Raw genomic sequence first — 20,188 nt, 5'->3', positions numbered from 1 at the left:
GTCCAGAGTCATGCAGTGGAGCCACCATAAGCAGTGGAGGTGCTGCAGGGGCTGCTGTATGGCACAGCCTGGGCATCTTGCCTGAACCCAGTCTCTCGCCTCCTCTGTCCTTTGAGGGTTTGGTGGCAGAGAGGGCCAAGGGTTCCCTGGGTCCATGACTCTCATTATTTCATATAGATCCCATCACATGGGTCCATGGAGGGAGAGCATGTGAGCCCCAGCACCCCCTCCTCACGTTCCCGCACAGAGGCATGAAGCCCCATTTCGACATCTGTCCCCTGTCCCTCCAGATGGTGACCCCAGAGGAAGACTTGCGTTGTGCCCACTGGACCCAGGCCAGTGGCCAGTTGCCAAACCCCTGTTGAGCTGAAGCTCAGGCCCTAATGGGTCCTGGTCTCCTGCATTGAGCTTGGTGAGCACATCTTGGTCCTTCTGGATAGGTGTGTGGGGAGGGGGTGCCCTGGGTTGGGTTGATGATGAGAACCTTATATTGTCTGAAGAGAGGTGATGACATAAAAATCATGCTCAATAGGATTACGCTGAGGCCCAGCCTGGGTGAGAATTTTGGAAGAGGATGCTGGGAAACATGAGTTCCCTGTGAGGTCCTCTGTATTTTGGGCTGGAGACCTGGAGGCTCTGAGGGCATCTAGAGGATGCCCAACACTGTCTCTGCACTCCTCCGTGAAGCAGCCCAGGCTCACCATGTGGGCTTGGTGTCAGCCATCCCCTTACCTGGGGGCAGGGTACTTTGGTGGCTCCTTCCTGAGCCCCCATTCTCCCCTGTGTCTTTCAGTGAGCCCTTCTGCCCAGCAGACCCCCTGCAGTGACCAGCATAGGTGAGTGGGTCCTGGTGGCATCATGGGTGATGAGTCAGGCTGCGTGGGGTCACCAAGTGTTAGCCTTCAGGCAGGAGGTTTTCCTCGGGGAGTCGACCTGAATTTCTACTGTGGAGAGATGGGTTTGTCCTCCAGGAGGGTGGCTTCCTGGGGAATCAGACCCAAGACGGTGCCTTCCCTGAAGCCCTACAGGGGTGACAGTGTTCCAGTCTGGAAAGGGTTCCTTCAGTCTCACGCAGGGCAGCTCCCAGCTGACACTTGATGTGCAAGTCTTTCCTTGAAGACTGCCCAAGACAAATGAGCAGGACAGCAGAGGCTCTGGGATGGCACAGGGATCACACGGGGACTCTCCCTCCCCAGAGAGGGGTGGGCAATCAGGCCCATGGGGTCAGGTTGTGGAGATTCAAGGATCACGCCCCACTCATGGCACTAAATGCGAATGACCCTGTTGAGCAATGGGCCACCCCAGTGGCGCCTCCATGAGCCTGGTGGGTGGCGACTCGGCTTGAACTGGTTGGGTCAAGGCTGAGCCATGGCTGGTGCTTTGTCGTGCTGTAGGCCGACCCTGGGACTCATGGGCTTTGGGTCAAGGATGCAGCCCGCCTGCTGCTGGGGGTCACCCCTTATTCGAGGTCATTGGTGGGAAGGGTCACGTCCCCAGATTGGAAAGCCCCCTCCTGAGGGACCTGTCCTGGGAATTTGTGGCCCAGGCTGCTCCTGAGCCATGAGGTCACCTCCAGGATGGTGGGGTCTTGGGCCCAAGGAAAGGAGAGGGCACTATGTAGCTCCTGATTGGCCAAGTGTGGCCCAGCTCTGTTTTTGACAGGGGTCTGGGGTGTGTGTGAGGACCCCCCAGAGAAAGCACGTGGCGCTTGACCCCAGGCTGCGATTGCTGGTGCGTGCTTGGAGAGGGAGCCTGGGTGGGTGTCCTCCCTGTACTGGGGCAGGCTGTGGGACTGCCAGGTCAGCGGCAGTGCCTGGCATCCGGGCCAGCCTCCTTGGTTGGCCTTGAGGTGGTTGGTGACCTTGGACCCTGCCCAGGGGTTCTGTTGTGGTCCAGAGTCATGCAGTGGAGCCACCATAAGCAGTGGAGGTGCTGCAGGGGCTGCTGTATGGCACAGCCTGGGCATCTTGCCTGAACCCAGTCTCTCGCCTCCTCTGTCCTTTGAGGGTTTGGTGGCAGAGAGGGCCAAGGGTTCCCTGGGTCCATGACTCTCATTATTTCATATAGATCCCATCACATGGGTCCATGGAGGGAGAGCATGTGAGCCCCAGCACCCCCTCCTCACGTTCCCGCACAGAGGCATGAAGCCCCATTTCGACGTCTGTCCCCTGTCCCTCCAGATAGTGACCCCAGAGGAAGACTTGCGTTGTGCCCACTGGACCCAGGCCAGTGGCCAGTTGCCAAACCCCTGTTGAGCTGAAGCTCAGGCCCTCCTGGGTCCTGGTCTCCTGCATTGAGCTTGGTGAGCACATCTTGGTCCTTTGGATTGGTGTGTGGGGAGGGGGTGCCCTGGGTTGGGTCGATGATGAGAACCTTATATTGTCTGAAGAGAGGTGATGACATAAAAATCATGCTCAATAGGATTACGCTGAGGCCCAGCCTGGGTGAGAATTTTGGAAGAGGATGCTGGGAAACATGAGTTCCCTGTGAGGTCCACTGTATTTTGGGCTGGAGACCTGGAGGCTCTGAGGGCATCTGGAGGGTGCCCAACCCTGTCTCTGCACTCCTCCGTGAGGCAGCCCAGGCTCACTATGTGGGCTTGGTGTCAGCCCTCCCCTTACCTGGGGGCAGGGCACTTTGGTGGCTCCTTCCTGAGCTCCCATTCTCCCCTGTGTCTTTCAGTGAGCTCTTCTGCCCAGCAGACCCCCTGGCAGTGACCAGCATAGGTGAGTGGGTCCTGGTGGCATCATGGGTGATGAGTCAGGCTGCGTGGGGTCACCAACTATTAGCCTTCAGGCAGGAGGCTTTCCTCGGGGAGTCGACCTGAATTTCCACTGTGGAGAGATGGGTTTGTCCTCCAGGAGGGTGGCTTTCTGGGGAATCAGACCCAAGACGATGCCTTCCCTGAAGCCCTGCAGGGGTGACAGTGGTCCAGTCTGGAAAGGGTTCCTTCAGTCTCATGCAGGGCAGCTCCCAGCTGACACTTCGTGTGCAAGTCTTTCCTTGAAGACTGCCCAAGACAAATGAGCAGGACAGCAGACGCTCTGGGGTGGCACAGGGATCACATGGGGACTCTCCCTCCCCAGAGAGGGGTGGGCAATCAGGCCCATGGGGTCAGGTTGTGGAGATTCAAGGATCACGCCCCACTCATGGCCCTAAATGGGAATGACCCTGTTGAGCAATGGGCCACACCAGTGTCGCCTCCATGAGCCTGGTGGGTGGCGACTCGGCTTCAACTGGTTGGGTCAAGGCTGAGCCATGGCGGGTGCTTTGTCGTGCTGTAGTCCAACCCTGGGACTCATGGGCTTTGGGTCAAGGATGCAGCCCGCCTGCTGCTGGGGGTCACCCTTATTCAAGGTCAGTGGTGGGAACGGTCATGTCCCCAGGTTGGAAGGCCCCCTCATGAGGGACCTGTCCTGGGAATTTGTGGCCCAGGCTGCTCCTGAGCCATGGGGTCACCTCCAGGATGGTGGGGTCTTAGGCCCAAGGAAAGGAGAGGGCACTATGTAGCTCCTGATTGGCCAAGTGTGGCCCAGCTCTGTTTTTGACAGGGGTCTGGGGTGTGTGTGAGGACCCCCCAGAGAAAGCACGTGGCGCTTGACCCCAGGCTGAGATTGCTGGTGCGTGCTTGGAGAGGGAGCCTGAGTTGGTGTCCTCCCTGTACAGGGGCAGGCTGTGGGACTGCCAGGTCGACAGCAGTGCCTGGCATCCAGGCCAGCCTCCTTAGTTGGCCGTAAGCTGGTTGATGACCTTGGAACCTGCCCAGGGGTTCTGTTGTGGTCCAGAGTCGTGTAGTGGAGCCAGCATGGGCAGTGGAGGTGTCACAGGGGCTGCTGTGTGGCACAGCCTGGGCATCTTGCCTGAACCCAGTGACTCGCCTACCCTGTCCTTTGAGAGTTTGGTGGCGGAGAGGGCGAAGGGTTCCCTGGGTCCATGATTGTCGTTATTTCATATAGATCCCATCACATGGGTCCATGGAGGGAGAGCATGTGTGAGCCAGCACACCTTCCTCCCTTTCCCAAACAGAGGCGTGAAGCCCTGTTTGGACACCTATCCCCTGTCCCTCCAGATGGTGACCCCAGAGGAAGACTTGTATTGTGCCCGCTGGCCCCGGGCCAGCGGCCGTGAGCCAGTTGCCCAACCCCTGTTGCGCTGAAGCTCAGGCCCTCCTGGGCCCTGGTCTCCTGCATTGAGCTTGGTGAGCACATCTCGGTCCTGCTGGATATGTGTGTGGGTAGGCGGGTGCCCTGGGTTGGGTCGATGATGAGAACCTTTTATTGTCTGAAGAGAGGTGACGACATAAAAATCATGCTCAATAGGATTACGCTGAGGCCCAGCCTAGGGGAGAATTTTGGAAGAGGACGCTGGGAAACATGAGTCCCCCGTGAGATCCACTGTATTTTGGGCTGCAGACCTGGAGGCTCTGAGGGCATCTGGAGGGTGCCCAACCCTGTCTCTGCACTCCTCCGTGAGGCAGCCCAGGCTCACTATGTGAGCACTCCTGTTACCCAGGTGCGGGGCACTTTGGTGGCTCCTTCCTGAGCTCCCATTCTTCCCTGTGTCTTTCAGTGAGCTCTTCTGCCCAGCAGACCCCCTGGCAGTGACCAGCATAGGTGAGTGGATCCTGGCGGCATCATGGGTGATGAGTCAGGCTGCGTGTGGGGTTACCAAGTATTAGCCTTCAGGCAGGAGAGTTTCCTCAGGGAGTTGACCTGAATTTCCACTGTGGCGAGATGGGTTTGTCCTCTAGGAAGGCAGCTTCCTGGGGGATCAGACCCAAGACGATGCCTTCCCTGAGCCCTGCAGGGGTGAGAGTGGTCCAGTCTGGAAAGGGTTCCTGTAGCCTCATGCAGGGCAGCTCCCAGCTGACACATGGTGTGTGAGTCTGTCCCTTCCCCAGAGAGGGGTGGGCAGTTGGGCCCATGGGGTCAGGCTGTGGAGATTCAAGGATCACACCCCACTCATGGCCCTGAATGCGAATGACCCTGTGGAGCAATGGGCGACCCCAGTGGCGCTTCCTGGAACCTGGTGGGTGGCAGCTTGGCTTCAACTGGTTGGGTCAAAGCTGAGACATGGCTGGTGCTTCATGGTGCTCCAGGCTGGCCCTGGGATCATGGGCTTTGGGTCAAGGGTGCAGCCCGCCTGCTGCTGGGGGTCACCCTTTCTTCGAGGTCAATGGTGGGATGGGTTGCGTCCAGAGGTTTGAAGGCCCCCTCATAAGGGACCTGCTCCAGGAATTTGTTGCCCAGGCTGCTTCTCAGCCATGGGGTCACCTCCAGGGTGGAAGGGTCTTGGGCCCAAGGAAAGGAGGGGGCACCATGTGGCTCCTGATTGGCCAAGTGTGGTCCAGCTCTGTGTTTGACAGGGGTCTTGGGTGTGTGTGAGGACTCCCCAGAGAAAGCACGTGGCGCTTGACCCCAGGCTGCGATTGCTGGTGGGTGCTTGGAGAGGGAGCCTGGGTGGGTGTCCTCCCTGTACTGGGGCAGGCTGTGGGACTGCCAGGTCAGCGGCAGTGCCTGGCATCCGGGCCAGCCTCCTTAGTTGGCCGTGAGCTGGTTGGTGACCTTGGACCCTGCCCAGGGGTTCTGTTGTGGTCCAGAGTCATACAGTGGAGCCACCATAAGCAGTGGAGGTGCTGCAGGGGCTGCTGTATGGCACAGCCTGGGCATCTTGCCTGAACCCAGTCTCTCGCCTCCTCTGTCCTTTGAGGGTTTGGTGGCAGAGAGGGCCAAGGGTTCCCTGGGTCCATGACTCTCATTATTTCATATAGATCCCATCACATGGGTCCATGGAGGGAGAGCATGTGAGCCCCAGCACCCCCTCCTCACTTTCCCGCACAGAGGCCTGAAGCCCCATTTTGACATCTGTCCCCTGTCCCTCCAGATGGTGACCCCAGAGGAAGACTTGCGTTGTGCCCACTGGACCCAGGCCAGTGGCCAGTTGCCAAACCCCTGTTGAGCTGAAGCTCAGGCCCTCCTGGGTCCTGGTCTCCTGCATTGAGCTTGGTGAGCACATCTTGGTCCTTCTGGATAGGTGTGTGGGGAGGGGGTGCCCTGGGTTGGGTCGATGATGAGAACCTTATATTGTCTGAAGAGAGGTGATGACATAAAAATCATGCTCAATAGGATTACGCTGAGGACCAGCCTGGGTGAGAATTTTGGAAGAGGATGCTGGGAAACATGAGTTCCCTGTGAGGTCCACTGTATTTTGGGCTGGAGACCTGGAGGCTCTGAGGGCATGTAGAGGGTGCCCAACCCTGTCTCTGCGCTCCTCCGTGAGGCAGCCCAGGCTCACTATGTGGGCTTGGTGTCAGCCCTCCCCTTACCTGGGGTCAGGGTACTTTGGTGGCTCCTTCCTGAGCCCCCATTCTCCCCTGTGTCTTTCAGTGAGCCCTTCTGCCCAGCAGACCCCCTGGCAGTGACCAGCATAGGTGAGTGGGTCCTGGTGGCATCATGGGTGATGAGTCAGGCTGCGTGGGGTCACCAACTATTAGCCTTCAGGCAGGAGGTTTTCCTCAGGGAGTCGACCTGAATTTCCACTGTGGAGAGATGGGTTTGTCCTCCAGGAGGGTGGCTTCCTGGGGAATCAGACCCAAGACGATGCCTTCCCTGAAGCCCTGCAGGGGTGACAGTGGTCCAGTCTGGAAAGGGTTCCTTCAGTCTCATGCAGGGCAGCTCTCAGCTGACACTTGGTGTGCAAGTCTTTCCTCAAAGACTGCCCAAGACAAATGAGCAGGACAGCAGAGGCTCTGGGGTGGCACAGGGATGACACAGGGACTCTCCCTCCCCAGAGAGGGGTGGGCAATCAGGCCCATGGGGTCAGGTTGTGGAGATTCAAGGATCACACCCCACTCATAGCACTAAATGCGAATGACCCTGTTGAGCAATGGGCCACCCCAGTGGCGCCTCCATGAGCCTGGTGGGTGACGACTCGGCTTGAACTGGTTGGGTCAAGGCTGAGCCATGGCTGGTGCTTTGTCGTGCTGTAGGCCGACCCTGGGACTCATGGGCTTTGGGTCAAGGATGCAGCCCGCCTGCTGCTGGGTATCACCCCTTATTCGATGTCATTGATGGAAAGGGTCACGTCCCCAGATTGGAAGGCCCCCTCCTGAGGGACCTGTCCTGGGAATTTGTGGCCCAGGCTGCTCCTGAGCCATGAGGTCACCTCCAGGATGGTGGGGTCTTGGGCCCAAGGAAAGGAGAGGGCACTGTGTAGCTACTGATTGGCCAAGTGTGGCCCAGCTCTGTGTTTGACTGGGGTCTTGGGTGTGTGTGAGGACCCCCCAGAGAAAGCACGTGGCGCTTGACCCCAGGCTGCGATTGCTGGTGCGTGCTTGGAGAGGGAGCCTGAGCTGGTGTCCTCCCTGTACCGGGGCAGGCTGTGGGACTGCCAGTCGACAGCAGTGCCTGGCATCCAGGCCAGCCTCCTTAGTTGGCCGTAAGCTGGTTGATGACCTTGGAACCTGCCCAGGGGTTCTGTTGTGGTCCAGAGTCGTGTAGTGGAGCCAGCATGGGCAGTGGAGGTGTCACAGGGGCTGCTGTATGGCACAGCCTGGGCATCTTGCCTGAACCCAGTGACTCGCCTACCCTGTCCTTTGAGAGTTTGGTGGCAGAGAGGGCCAAGGGTTCCCTGGGTCCATGATTGTCATTATTTCATATAGATCCCATCACATGGGTCCATGGAGGGAGAGCATGTGTGAGCCAGCACACCTTCCTCCCTTTCCCAAACAGAGGCGTGAAGCCCTGTTTGGACACCTATCCCCTGTCCCTCCAGATGGTGACCCCAGAGGAAGACTTGCATTCTGCCCGCTGGCCCCAGGCCAGCGGCCGTGAGCCAGTTGACCAACCCCTGTTGCACTGAAGCTCAGGCCCTCCTGGGCCCTGGTCTCCTGCATTGAGCTTGGTGAGCATATCTCGGTCCTGCTGGATATGTGTGTGGGTAGGCGGGTGCCCTGGGTTGGGTCGATGATGAGAACCGTATATTGTCTGAAGAGAGGTGATGACATAAAAATCATGCTCAATAGGATTACGCTGAGGCTCAGCCTAGGGGAGAATTTTGGAAGAGGATGCTGGGAATTACGAGTTCCCTGGCAGGACCACTGTATTTTGGGCTGCAGACCTGGAGGCTCTGAGGGCATCTGGAGGGTGCCCAACCCTGTCTCTGCACTCCTCCGTGAGGCAGCCCAGGCTTACTATGTGGGCTTGGTGTCAGCGCTCCTGTCACGCAGGTGCGTGGCACTTTGGTGGCTCCTTCCTAAGCCCCCATTCTCCCCTGTGTCTTTCAGTGAGCTCTTCTGCCCAGCAGACCCCCTGGCATTGACCAGCATAGGTGAGTAGATCCTGCTGGGGTCATGGCCCATGAGCCAGGCTGTGTGGGGTTTCCGAGCATCAGTCTTCAGATGCACTGCAAGGGTTTCCTCATTAGCTGAAGTGTGTCCCCACCTGGGATGGGTTCTCCAGGAAGGCAGCTTTCTTAGGAATTGGACCCAAGGAGGTACCTTCCCTGAAGCCCTGCAGGGGTTGCATTGGTCCAGGCAGTAAAGGGTTTCCTCAACCCCATGCAGGGCAGCACCCAGCTGAGACTCGGTGCTCACGTCAGGCCTCTAGGATGGCCAGGCCACATGAGGGGAACCAGAAGGGCTCTGGGGTACCAAGGGGGTCTTGCAGGGGCTCTCCGACCTTGGAGAGGTGTGTGTGTGATTTGGTCCACGGGGTCAGGCTTCTGATTTTCAAGGGTCTCTCTAAACCCATGGCCCGGAATGGGAGTGACCCTATTAAGCTATGGGCCATCCCAGTGGTGCATCTTTGAGCCAAGTGTGGGGTGGCGCTGTTTCCATGAGGTTGGGTCAAGGCTAGCTCCAGTGACCCCATGATGGTACTGCAGTCTGGCCTTGGGACTCGTGGGCTTTGGGCCAAGCATACAGCCCGTGTCCCACTGGGGGTCATACCTTGCTTGTGGGCAAGTAGTGGGAAGGGGTCCTCCTGAGGTGGGAAGGCCTGCTGTGGAAGGACCTGTCCAGGCTGCTTCTGAGCTACGGGGCCACCTACAGGGTGGTGGGGTCAAGGAAAGGAGAAGAAGACACCATGCATTCCCCGATTGGCTGAGTGTGGCCCCGCTCTGTGTATGGGAGGTGTTGTGTGAGGCATGGATGGGGATGTATCAGAGAACACACGAGGCCCTGGGTCCCCAGGCTGCAATTTCTGGTGTGGTGTGGAGTGGGGCCTGGGTACTTGCCCTCCACGCACAGGGGCAGACTATGCAACTGCCAGATGGGCAGAGGTGCATGGTATGCAGGCCAGCCTCCTTAGTTGGCTATGAGATGGTAGGTGGCCCTGGCCTACACCCAGGGGGCCAGTACAGCCCTGGGGTCATGCGAAGCAAGTGGAGTGGGCAGTGGAGTTCTCAAGGTGCCTGCAGATAGCCAGGATGTCTTGCCTGAGCCCAGTGACCTGCCTGCCCTGTCCTTCCAGGGTTCAGTGGTGGGGAGGGCCAAGGTTCCCCCACGTCCATGACATGTCAGTGTTTCACATGGATGCTATTACATGGGTCCATGGTGGGAGAGCAATCATGAGCTGGCACCTCCCACCCCCTTCCCATGTGGAGGCGTGAGGTTCCATTTGGACACATGAACACATCCTGTCCGCCAGATGGTGAGACCAGAGGAAAACTTTCGTTGGGCGCACTGTCCTGTGGCGAGTAGTCATCCCTCAGGTCCCCAGCCCCCAGTGCACTGAAGCTCAGGCCCTTCCTGGTGCCCTGGTCTCCTGCACTGAGCTGTGGTGAGCACATCCGGGTCCCACTGGATGCATGCGTGGGGAGGGGGGTCCCCTGAGTTGGGTCAATGATGAGAACCTTATATTGTCCTGAAGAGAGGTGATGACTTAAAAATCATGCTCAATAGGATTACGCTGAGGCCCAGCCTAGGTGAGAATTTTGGAAGAGGATGCTGGGATCCCAAGGTCCCCTGGCAGGGCCACTGTATTTTGGGCTGGAGTCCTTGAGGCCCTGAAGGACACCTCCGGGATGCCCAACCCTGTCTCTACTCTCCTCTGTGTGGCAGCCCAGGCTGCTTGTGCAGGCTTGGTGTTGGCCCTCTGGTTCCCTGGGGGCAGGGCACATTGGAGGCTCCTCCCTGAGCCCCTTTTCTCCTCTGTCTTTCAGTGAGCTCTTCTGCCCAGGTGAGCCCCTGGCCTTGAGCAGCATAGGTGAGTGGATCTTGCTGGGGTTACGGGCCATGAGCCAGGCTGCAGGGGATTGCTGAGGGTCACCCTTCAGGCCATGAGGGTTTCCTTAGGGAGCTGACCTGAATCCCCACCAGGGATGGCTGGTTTCTCCAGGAGGGAGGCTTCCTTGGAAACTGATCCCAGAAGGACGCCTTCCCTGAAACCCTGCAGGGGTAACGGAGGTCCAGGCAGGAGAGGGTTCCTTCAACCCAATGCAGTGCAGCTCCTGAGACTTGGGGCACGGCTTAGGCCTGGAGCACTTCCAAGGCCACATGATGGGGTCCACTGGGTCTCCGGGGGCCACAGGTGTTATGCAGGAGCTCTCTGTCCCTGAGTCTTGCAGCGGGGTAGGGTGTGGGTGATCGAGCTTATGGAGTCAGGCCATGAAGATTCAAGGACTGGGCCCAACCCATGGCCCTGATGGGACTTACCTGTGGAGCAATGGGGCATCCCAGTGGTGCCTCCTTGAGCATGGTAGGGGCGGTGTGGCCTCAGTGGGTTTGGGTCAAGACTGAGCTCTGGCCAGCACCTGGTGGTTGGCCCTGGGAATCATGGGCTTTGGGCCAAGGGTGCAGCCTGAGTCCCATTGGAGGTCACCGCTACCTGAAGTGGAATAGCTGGAAGGGTGGCATGCTGTGGTGGAAGGCCTACTGTTAAGGGTCCTGTCCCAGCAATTTGATGCCCAGGCTACTTCTGAGCCATGGAGTCACCTCCAGGGTGGTGGGTCTTGAGCTGAAGGGAAGGAGAGGACATCACATGGCCTCTGATTGGCCGAGCATGGCCCAGCTCTGTGTTTGGGAGGTGTGCGGTGCATGAATGGGGACCTCCCAGAGAAGGCACGTGGCCCTGGGGACCCAGGATGCAATTTCTGATGTGAGCTTATAGAGGGTGCCTGGATGGGTTCATTTCATGCCCAGGGGCAGGCCACGTAACTACCAGGTCTGCAGTGGCACATGGCATCCAGGCCAGCCTCCTTGGTTTGTTGTGAGCTGGTTGGTGGCCATGGCCCTGCCCAGTGGTCCCGGTGCAGCCCAGAGTCGAGCAGGGGATTTTGCGTGGGCAGTGGAGGTTCTCCAGGGTCCCGCAGTAGGGTGCAGCCTGGGCGTTTTGCTCCAACCCTGTGACCTGCCTGCCCTGTCATTCCAGGGTTCAGTGGCCAAGGGTTCCTTGCGTTTGTGACCATCACGGTTTTACATGGATCTCATCTCATGAGTCCATGGAGGAAGAGCATGTGTGAGCCAGCCCCACCCTGCCCACTTTCCTGCATGGAGACATGAGGCTCTGTTTGGACACCTGTCCCCCACCCCTCCAGATGGTGACCCCAGAGGAAGACTTACATTGGGCCTGCTGGCTCTGGCCCAGTGTCTCTCAGCCAGGTGCTCAGCCCCTGGTGAGCTGAAGCTCAGGCCCTTCCTGGCACCCTGGTCTGCTGCACTGAGCTGCGGTGAGCCCATCTGTGCCCCACTGGATGCATGAGTGGCGGGCGGTTGGGGGGCGGTGCCCTGGGGGCGGTGCCCTGGGTTGGGTCGATGATGAGAACCTTATATTGTCCTGAAGAGAGGTGATGACTTAAAAATCATGCTCAATAGGATTACGCTGAGGCCCAGCCTAGGTGAGAATTTTGGAAGAAGATGCTGGGATCCGGAGTTCCCCGGAATGGCCAGTGTATTTTGGGCTAGAGACCTTGAGGCCCTGAATGGAATCTCATGGGGATCCGACCCCTTCTCTGTGCTCCTCTGTGAGGCAGCCCAGGCTCCCCGTGTGGGCTTGGTGTCGGTGCTCCGGTTCTGACAGCCCCCATTCTCCCTTGTGTCTTTCAGTGAGCTCTTCCACCCAGGTGCAGCCCCCAGGCACTGACCAGCATAGGTGAGTGGTCCTGCTGGGGTCATGGGTTATCAGTCAGGCAGCGTGGGGTCACCGAGGGTCAGCTTTTGAAACAGGAAGGTTTCCACAGGCAACCAACCTGAATCCGCACCAGGGAAGGGTGGATTGGTCCTCCAGGAGGGCTGATTTTTTGGGAATCGGACCCAAGTAGGATGCCTTCCCTGCAGCACTGCGGGGATGACGATGGTCCAGGCAGGAAAGGGTTCCTTCAGTCTCAAGCAGGGCAGCTCCCAGCTGAGTCTCGGTGCACTGGTCTGGCCTTGAGGACTGACCAGGCCACATGAGGGAGGCCACAGGGGCTTCGGGACACCATGGGGTCATACAGGAGCTCCCCATCCCTGGAGAAAGGTGGGCATAGGGCCCATGGAGTTGAGCTGCAGAGATTTAAGGATCGCACAGGACTTATTGCCCTGAATGGGACCGACCCTGTTGATCTGTGTGCCATCCCATGGAACCTGTTTGGGCCTGGAGGGGGCGGTGCTATTTCCCTAGGTTTGGGTCAAGGCTGAGCTCTCGCCAGTGCCTGGTGGTGCTACAGTTCAGCCATGGACTCGTCAGCTTTAGGCCAAAGGGTCAGTCCACGTCCTGCTGGGGATCTCCCCTTCCCTGTGGCTGGAAATGACCCCTTCCCTGTTGGCAAGAGTCAGGAAGGGTGGCCTCCTGAGGTGGAAGGCCTGCTGTCAAGGGTCTTACCCCTGGAATATGCTGCCCATGCTGCTTCTGAGCCACGGGGTCACCTCCAGGTTAGCGGGTCATGGACCCAAGGAAAGGAGAAGTCACCATGTGTCCCCCGATTAGCCGAGTGTGGCCCTGCTCTGTGTTTAGGAGGTGCGTGGGGCATGGATGGGGACCCACCAGAGAAAGCATGTGGCCCTGGGACCCCAGGTTGCGATTTCCATTTCATGCTGGGATAGGGTGCCTGGGTGGGTGCCCACAATGCACAGGGGCAGGCTATGTGACTGCCAGCTTTGCAGTGGCACCTGGCATCTGGGCCAGCCTCCTTGGTTGGCTGTGAGCTGGTTGATGGCCCTAGTCTGTGCCCAGTAGTTCTGGCATGATCCTGGGGTCGTGCAGGGAAGCTGGCATGGGCAGTGGAGGTGCTCATGGGACCTGTAGTAGGACACAACCGGATCTTCTTGCCCAAGCCCAGTGACCCGCCTGCCCTGTCTTTCCAGGGTTCAGTGTTGAGAGAGCATTGGGTGCCCTGTGTCCGAGACGAGCCAGTGGTCTGCATGGATCCCATCACATGGGTCCATGGAGGGTGAGCATCCCTGAGCCGCCACACCCCACCTTCTGCCCCCATGGAGGCGTGAGGTTGTGTTTGGATGCCTGTCCTACTCCTGTTTCCCCAGATGTTGAGGCTGGAGGAAGACTTGAATTGGGCCCAATGGCCCCAGGCCAGTGTCCATCAGCTAGGTGTCCAGCCCCTGGTGCACTGAACATTCAACACTTCCTGGCACCCTGGTGTCCTGCACTGAGCTGTGGTGAGCACATCCGGGTCCTGCTGGATGCATGCACTGGGAGGTGGTGCCCTGAGTTGGGTCGATGATGAGAACCTTATATTGTCCTGAAGAGAGGTGATGACTTAAAAATCATGCTCAATAGGATTACGCTGAGGCCCAGTCTAGGTGAGGGTTTTGGAAGAGGACACTGGGATCCCGAGGTTCCCTGGAAGAGCCATTGTATTTTGGGCTGGAGACCTGGAAGCCCTGAAGGGCATCTGGGGGGCCCAACCCTGTCTCTGTGCTCCTCCATGAGGCAGTCCTGGCTCCCTGTGTGGGCTTGGTGATAGCCCTCCTGTTCCCCAGGAGCGACGCACGTGGGCGGCTCCTCCCTGACCGCCATTCTCCCCTGTGTCTTTTAGTGAGTTCTTCCACCCAGGCGGGCACCCTGGCATTGACCAGCATAGGTGAGTGGATCCTGCTGGGGTCGTGGGCCATGTGCCAGGCTGCATGGAGTCACCAAGTATTAGCCTTCAGGCAGGAGGTTTTCCTCAGGGACCTTAATCCCCACCTGTGGAGAGATGGGTTTGTCCTCTAGGAAAGCAGCTTTCTGGGGAATCAGACCCAATACCATGCCTTCCCTGAAGCCCTGCAGGGGTGACAGTGGTCCAGTCTGGAAAGGGTTCCTTCAGTCTCATGCAGGGCAGCTCCAAGCTGACACTCAGTTTGCGAGTTTGTCCTCGAGGGCTGCCCAGGACAAATGAGCGGGACAGCAGAGGCTCTGGGGTGCCACGGGGATCACTCGGGGGCTCGCCGTCCCTGGAAATGGGTGGGCGATCGGGCCCATGGGATGGGGCTGCGGAGATTCAAGGATCGTGCCCCACTCATGGCCCTGAATGTGAATGACCCTGTTGAGCAATGGGCCACGCCAGTAGCTCCTTCTTGAGCCTGGTGGGTGGCGGTTCAGCTTCAACTGGTTGAGTCAAGGCTGAGCCATGGCTGGTGCTTTGTGGTGCTGCAGGCCGGCCCTGGGACTCATGGGCTTTGGGTCAAGGGTGCAGCCCGCCTGCTGCTGGGGGTCACCCCTTCTTCGAGGTAAGTGACTGGAAGGGTCGCATCCCGAGGTTGGAAGGCACCCTCATGAGGGACCTGTCCCAGGAATTTGTGGCCCAGGCTGCTTCTGAGCCATGGGGTCACTTCCAGGGCGGCGGGGTCTTGGGTCCAAGGAAAGGAGAGGGTACCACGTGGCTCCTGATTGGCTGAGTGTGGCCCAGCTCTGTGTTTGGCAGGTGTCTGGGGTGTGGATGAGGACCCAGCAGACAAAGCACGTGGCCCTGGACCCAGGCTACGATTTCTGGTGTGCGCTTGGAGAAGGATCCTGGGCAGGCATTCTCCACACACAGGGGCAGGCTGTGGGACTGCCAGGTTGGCAGCAGCGCCTGGCTTCCGGGCCAGCCTCCTTGGTTGGCTGTGAGCTGGTTGGCGGCCTTGGTCCCTGCCCTAGGGTTCTGTTGTGGTCTAGAGTCGTGCAGTGGAGCCACTGTGAGCGGTGAAGGTGCTCCAGGGGCCTGCTGTACAGCACAGCCTGGGCATCTTACCCAAGCCCCGTGACCTGCCTACCTTGTCCTTCAAGGGTTCAGTGGTGGAGAGGACCAAGGGTTCCCTGGGTCCATGACCATCATTATCTCATATGGATGCCATCACATGGGTCCGTGGAGGGAGAACATGTGTGAGCCAGCCCCCACTCCCTGCTTTCCCGCATGGAGGCATGAGGCCCTGTTTGGATACCTGTCCCCTGTCCCTCCAGATGGTGACCAGAGAGGAAGACTTGCATTGCGCCTGCTAGCCCCAGGCCAGTGGCCATCAGCCAGGTGCCCAGCCCCTGGTGATCTGAAGCTTGCGCCCTACTGGGCCCTGGTCTCCTGCATTGAACTTGGTGAGCACATTAGGGTCCCACTGGATGCATGTGTCGGGAGGGGGTGCCCTGGGTTGGGTCGATGATGAGAACCTTATATTGTCTGAAGAGAGGTGATGACTTAAAAATCATGCTCAATAGGATTACGCTGAGGCCCAGCCTGGGTGAGAATTTTGGAGGATTCTGGGAATTACAAGTTCCCCGGCAGGAGCACTGTATTTTGGGCTGGAGACCTGGAGGCTCTGAGGGCATCTGGAGGGTGCCCAACCCTGTCTCTGCGCTCCTCCGTGAGGCAGCCAGGCTCACTATGTGGGCTTGGTGTCGGCCCTCCCCTTACCTGGGGGCAGGGTACTTTGGCAGCTCCTTCCTGAGCCCCCATTCTCCCCTGTGTCTTTCAGTGAGCTCTTCTGCCTAGCAGACCCCCTGGCATTGACCAGCATCGGTGAGTGGATCCTGCTGGGGTCATGGCCCATAAGCCAGGCTGTGTGGGGTTGCTGAGCATCAGCCTTCAGCCGCAAGAATTTTCTCAGGAGCTGTCCTGAATACCCACTTGGAATGGGTTCTCCAGACGGGCGGCTTCCTTGGGAATCAGACCCAAGGAGGATACCTTCCCTGAAGCCCTGCAGGGGTTACAGTGGTCCAGACAGTAAAGGGTTCCCTCAGCCCCATGCGGGGCAGTGCCCCGCTAAGACTCAGGCTCAGGTCAGGCCTCTAGGACAACCAGGCCACATGCGGGTGGCCACAAGGGCTCTGGGGTGCCAAGGGGGTCTTGCAGGGGCCCTCTGACCTTGGAGAGGTGTGTGCGATTCTGCCCATGGGGTTGGGCTTCGGATTTGCAAGGATCTCTCCAAACCTATAGCCCTGAGTGGGACCGACCCTATTAAGCTATGGGCCATCCCAGTGGTGCCTCTTTGAGCCAAGTGTAGGGCGGCACTCTTTCCCTAAGGGTGTGTCAGGACTAGCTCTAGCTGGCACCTGAGGGTGCTACATTCCGGCCTGGAATTGGTGGCTTTGGGCCAAGGGTACAGTCCATGTCCCACTGGGGGTCACCCCTTCTTTGTCGGCAGTGACAGGAAGGCTGTCCTCCTGAGGTGGGGAGACCTGCTGTGGAAGGACCAGTCCTGGAAATTTGTGGTCCAGGCTGCATCAGAGCCATGGGGTCACCTCTAGGGGGGTGGGATCTTGGGTCCAAGTAAAGGAGAAGATACCAGGTGTCCCCTGATTGACTGAGTGTGGCCCCGCTCTGTGTGTGGGAGGTGTTGTGTGGCCATGGATGGGGACTCACCAGAGAACACACGAGGCCCTGGGGCCCCAGGCTGCGATTTCCGGTGTGTTATGGAGCGGGGCCTGGGTTCTCACCCTCCACACACACGGGCAGACTATGCAACTGCCAGATTGGCAGTTCATGGCATCCGGGCCAACCTCCTTGGTTGCCTGTGAGAGGGTAGGTGGCCCTGGCCTGCACCCCAGGGGCCAATACAGCCCTGGAATTGTGAGAGGCAGCTAGCGTGGGCAGTGGAGGTGCTCAATGTGCCTGCAATAGGGCGTAGCTAGGGCGTCTTGCCTGAGTCCAGTGACCCACCTGCCCTGTCCTTCCAGGGTTCAGTCGTGGGGAGGGCCAAGGTTCCCCTGCATCCATGACACATCAGTGTTTCACATGGATCCCATCACATGGGTCCATGGTGGGAGAGCAGTCGTGAGCTGGCATCCCCCACTCCCTTCCCGCTTGTAGGCGTGAGGTTCCATTTGGACACAGGTCCACCTCCTGTCCCCTAGATGGTGAGACCAGAGGAAAACTTTCGTTGGGCCCGCTGTCGCAGGGCGAGTGGTCGACAGTCAGGTGCCCAGCCCCTGGAGCGCTGAAGCTCAGACCTTTCCTGTCGCTCTGGTCTCCTGCACTGAGCTGTGGTGAGCACATCCGGGTCCCACTGGATGCATGTGTGGGGAGGTGGTGCCCTGAGTTGGGTCAATGATGAGAACCTTATATTGTCCTGAAGAGAGGTGATGACTTAAAAATCATGCTCAATAGGATTACGCTGAGGCCCAGCCTAGGTGAGAATTTTGGAAGAGGATGCTGGGATCCCAAGGTCCCCTGGCAGGGCCACTGTATTTCGGGCTGGAGTCCTTGAGGCCCTGAAGAGCACCTTAGGGGTGCCCAACCCTGTCTCTGTGCTCCTCTGTGTGGCAGCCCAGGCTCCTCATGCGGGCTTGGTGTTGGCACTCTGGCTCCCATGGGCTGGGGCAGGTTGGTGGCTCCTCCCTGAGCCCCCGTTCTCCCCTGTGTCTTTCAGTGAACTCTTCTGCCCAGGTGAGCCCCTGGCCTTGAGCGGCATAGGTGAGTGGATCCTGCTGGGGTCATGGCCCATGAGCCAGGCCATGGGGGTCCACTGAGGGTCACCCTTCAGGCCACGAGGGTTTCCTCAGGGAGCCGACCTATATCCCCACCAGGGACAGATAGTTTCTCCAGGAGGGTGGCTTCCTTGGAAATCGATCCCAAGAAAGATGCCTTCCCTGAAACCCTGCAGGAGTAACAGAGGTTCAGGCAGGAGAGGGTTCCTTCAACCCAATGCAGTGCAGATCTCAGCTGAGACTTGGTGCACAGGTCAGGTCTGGAGGACTGCCCAGGTCACATGAGGGCATCCACAGGGTCTCTGGGGCCAGGAGTCTTATACAGCAGCTCTTTCTCCCCGAGGCTTGCAGGGGGTTGGGTGTGGGTGATCGGGCTTACAGAGTCAGGCCGTGAAGACTCAAGGGTTGAGCCATACTCTGGGCCCAGAATGGGGCAGACCCTGTTGAGCAATGGGCCATCCCACTGGTGCCTCCTTGAGGCTGGTGGGGGTGGTGCGGCCTCACTAGGGTTGGGTCAAGGGTGAGCTCTGGCCGGCACCTGGTGGTTGGCCCTGGGAATCGTGGGCCAAGGGTGCAGCCTGCGTCCCATTGGAGGTCACCCCTCCCCAAAGTGGAGTGGCTGGAAGGGTGGCATCCTGTGGTGGAAGGTCCACTGTCAAGAGACCTGTGCTAGCAATTTGCTGCCCAGGCTGCTTCTGAGACATGGGGTCACCTACAGGGTGGTGGAGTCTTGAGCCAAAGGAAAGGAGAAGATACCATGTGCCCCTTGATTGGCCGAGTGTGGCCTGGCTCTGTGTATGGGAAGTACGTGGTACATGAATGGGGACCCACCAGAGAAGGCACGTGGCCCTGGGACTCCAGGATGCGATTTCTGGTGTAGGCTTATAGAGGGTGCCTGGACAGGTGCCTTCCACATCCAGGGGCAGGCTATGTGCCTGCCAGTTCTGCAGCTGAACATGGCATCCAGTCCAGCCTCCTTGGTTTGCCATGAGCTGGTTGGTGGCCCTGGCCTTGCCCAGTGGTCCAAGTGTGGCCAGGTCATGTGGGGGAGCTGGTGTGGGCAGTGGAGGTGCTCCAGGATCCTACAGTAGGGTGAAGCCTGGGCGTCTTGCTAGAATCCCATGACCTGCCTACCCTTTCCTTCCAGGGATCAGGGGCAGGGAGGGCCAAGGTTTCCTTGCAGGCATAACCGTCACTGTTTTACATGAATCCCATGTATTGAGTCCAGGGAGGGAGACCATCTGTGAGCCAGCATGCCCTGCCCACTTTCCTGCATGGAGGCGTGAGGCCGTGTTTGGACAACTGTCCCCCACCCCTCCAGATGGTGACACTGGAGGAAGAATTGCATGAGGCCCACTGGCCCTGGGACAGTGTCCCTCAGCCAGGTGCTCGGCCCCTGGTGAACTGAAGCTCAGGCCCTTCCTGGTGCCCTGGTCTCCTGCACAAAGCTGTGGTGAGCACATCTGGGTCCCAATGGATGCATGCATGGGTTGGGGGGAGTGGTGCCCTGGGTTGGGTCAATGATGAGAACCTTATATTGTTCTGAAGAGAGGTGATGACTTAAAAATCATGCTCAATAGGATTACGCTGAGGCCCAGCCTAGGTGAGAATTTTGGAAGAGGATGCTGGGATTTCTAGGTCCCTGTCAGGGGCTCTGTATTTTGGACTGGAGAAATCCAGGCCCTGAACAGCATCTTGGGGGAGCTCTACCCTGTCTCTGCATTTCTACCTGAGGCAGCCCAGGCTCCCTCTGTGGGCTTGGTGTTGGCTCTCCGGTTCCCCGGGGTAGGGCTTCTTGCTGGGTCCTTCCTGAGCCCCTGTTCTCCTCTTGTGTCTTCTGTATTTCAGTGAGCTCTTCAGCCCAGGTGGGCCCGCTGACATTGACGCACATAGGTGAGTGCATTCTGCTGGCATCGTGGGCCATGAGCCAGGCCACATGGTGTCACTGAGGGTCAGCGCTTGAGAAAGAAGAGTTTCCTCAGGGAGCCGACATGAATCCCCACTGGGGAGAGATGGTTTCTGCAAGAGGCTGGCTTACTTGGGAATCAGACCCAAGACCATGCCTTCCCTGATGCCTCACAGGGGTGACGGTGGTCCAGGCAGGAAAGAGTCCCCTCAGTCCCATACAGGGCAGCTCCCAGCTGAGACTTTGTGTGCGGGTCTGGCCCAGGCCACATGAGGGGGGCCACAGGGGCTCTGGGGTGCCACAGGGGTCACACGAGAGCTCTCTTTCCCTGGAGAGGTGCTCGAATGGGCCCGTGGGGTCAGGCTGCAGAGATTCGAGGACTGCTTCCCAACCATGGCCCTAAATGCAACCGACTGTGTTGAGTAATGGGCCATCTCAATGGCGCCTCTTTGAGCTTGGTGGGGGGTGG

The 20,188-nt window shown here is 58.9% G+C and overlaps 1 protein-coding gene and 11 non-coding genes across 13 annotated transcripts in view; all 12 read left to right on the top strand.

The window, feature by feature from the left end:
* LOC126959066 (uncharacterized) overlaps positions 1-5,239 on the top strand; it is a 32,362-nt gene extending 27,123 nt beyond the window's left edge. Inside the window, exon 11 of one of the 2 annotated variants that reach the window (XM_050798021.1) lies at positions 4,901-5,239. In XM_050798021.1, the coding sequence (XP_050653978.1) occupies positions 4,901-4,973 (73 nt within the window). In that variant the 3' untranslated portion in view covers positions 4,974-5,239. Of the gene's footprint in view, positions 1-4,613 lie in introns of both variants that reach the window. The other variant, XM_050798023.1, reaches the window with a different exon arrangement.
* On the top strand, positions 468-548 carry LOC126960305 (small nucleolar RNA SNORD115). The gene has a single exon (XR_007727869.1). It is a non-coding gene; the product is annotated as a small nucleolar RNA SNORD115 (small nucleolar RNA).
* LOC126960295 (small nucleolar RNA SNORD115) lies at positions 2,357-2,437 on the top strand. The gene has a single exon (XR_007727860.1). It is a non-coding gene; the product is annotated as a small nucleolar RNA SNORD115 (small nucleolar RNA).
* LOC126960306 (small nucleolar RNA SNORD115) lies at positions 4,255-4,335 on the top strand. Its single transcript, XR_007727870.1, has one exon. It is a non-coding gene; the product is annotated as a small nucleolar RNA SNORD115 (small nucleolar RNA).
* An 821-nt stretch (positions 5,240-6,060) lies between the features above and the next one.
* Positions 6,061-6,141, top strand: LOC126960309 (small nucleolar RNA SNORD115). The gene has a single exon (XR_007727873.1). It is a non-coding gene; the product is annotated as a small nucleolar RNA SNORD115 (small nucleolar RNA).
* A 1,817-nt stretch (positions 6,142-7,958) lies between these two features.
* On the top strand, positions 7,959-8,039 carry LOC126960307 (small nucleolar RNA SNORD115). The gene has a single exon (XR_007727871.1). It is a non-coding gene; the product is annotated as a small nucleolar RNA SNORD115 (small nucleolar RNA).
* Positions 8,040-9,835: 1,796 nt separating this feature from the next.
* On the top strand, positions 9,836-9,917 carry LOC126960252 (small nucleolar RNA SNORD115). Its single transcript, XR_007727819.1, has one exon. It is a non-coding gene; the product is annotated as a small nucleolar RNA SNORD115 (small nucleolar RNA).
* Positions 9,918-11,746: 1,829 nt separating this feature from the next.
* On the top strand, positions 11,747-11,828 carry LOC126960261 (small nucleolar RNA SNORD115). The gene has a single exon (XR_007727828.1). It is a non-coding gene; the product is annotated as a small nucleolar RNA SNORD115 (small nucleolar RNA).
* Positions 11,829-13,646: 1,818 nt separating this feature from the next.
* Positions 13,647-13,728, top strand: LOC126960260 (small nucleolar RNA SNORD115). The gene has a single exon (XR_007727827.1). It is a non-coding gene; the product is annotated as a small nucleolar RNA SNORD115 (small nucleolar RNA).
* Positions 13,729-15,540: 1,812 nt separating this feature from the next.
* LOC126960287 (small nucleolar RNA SNORD115) lies at positions 15,541-15,621 on the top strand. Its single transcript, XR_007727853.1, has one exon. It is a non-coding gene; the product is annotated as a small nucleolar RNA SNORD115 (small nucleolar RNA).
* Positions 15,622-17,427: 1,806 nt separating this feature from the next.
* Positions 17,428-17,509, top strand: LOC126960251 (small nucleolar RNA SNORD115). Its single transcript, XR_007727818.1, has one exon. It is a non-coding gene; the product is annotated as a small nucleolar RNA SNORD115 (small nucleolar RNA).
* A 1,818-nt stretch (positions 17,510-19,327) lies between these two features.
* Positions 19,328-19,409, top strand: LOC126960258 (small nucleolar RNA SNORD115). The gene has a single exon (XR_007727825.1). It is a non-coding gene; the product is annotated as a small nucleolar RNA SNORD115 (small nucleolar RNA).
* Positions 19,410-20,188: the final 779 nt, after the last annotated feature.

The sequence above is a fragment of the Macaca thibetana genome, chromosome 7, assembly GCF_024542745.1.
Source record: "Macaca thibetana thibetana isolate TM-01 chromosome 7, ASM2454274v1, whole genome shotgun sequence".
NCBI lineage: Eukaryota > Metazoa > Chordata > Mammalia > Primates > Cercopithecidae > Macaca > Macaca thibetana.
Note: the sequence above shows the minus strand (reverse complement) of the source record. Positions and strands in the feature narration are given on the sequence as shown.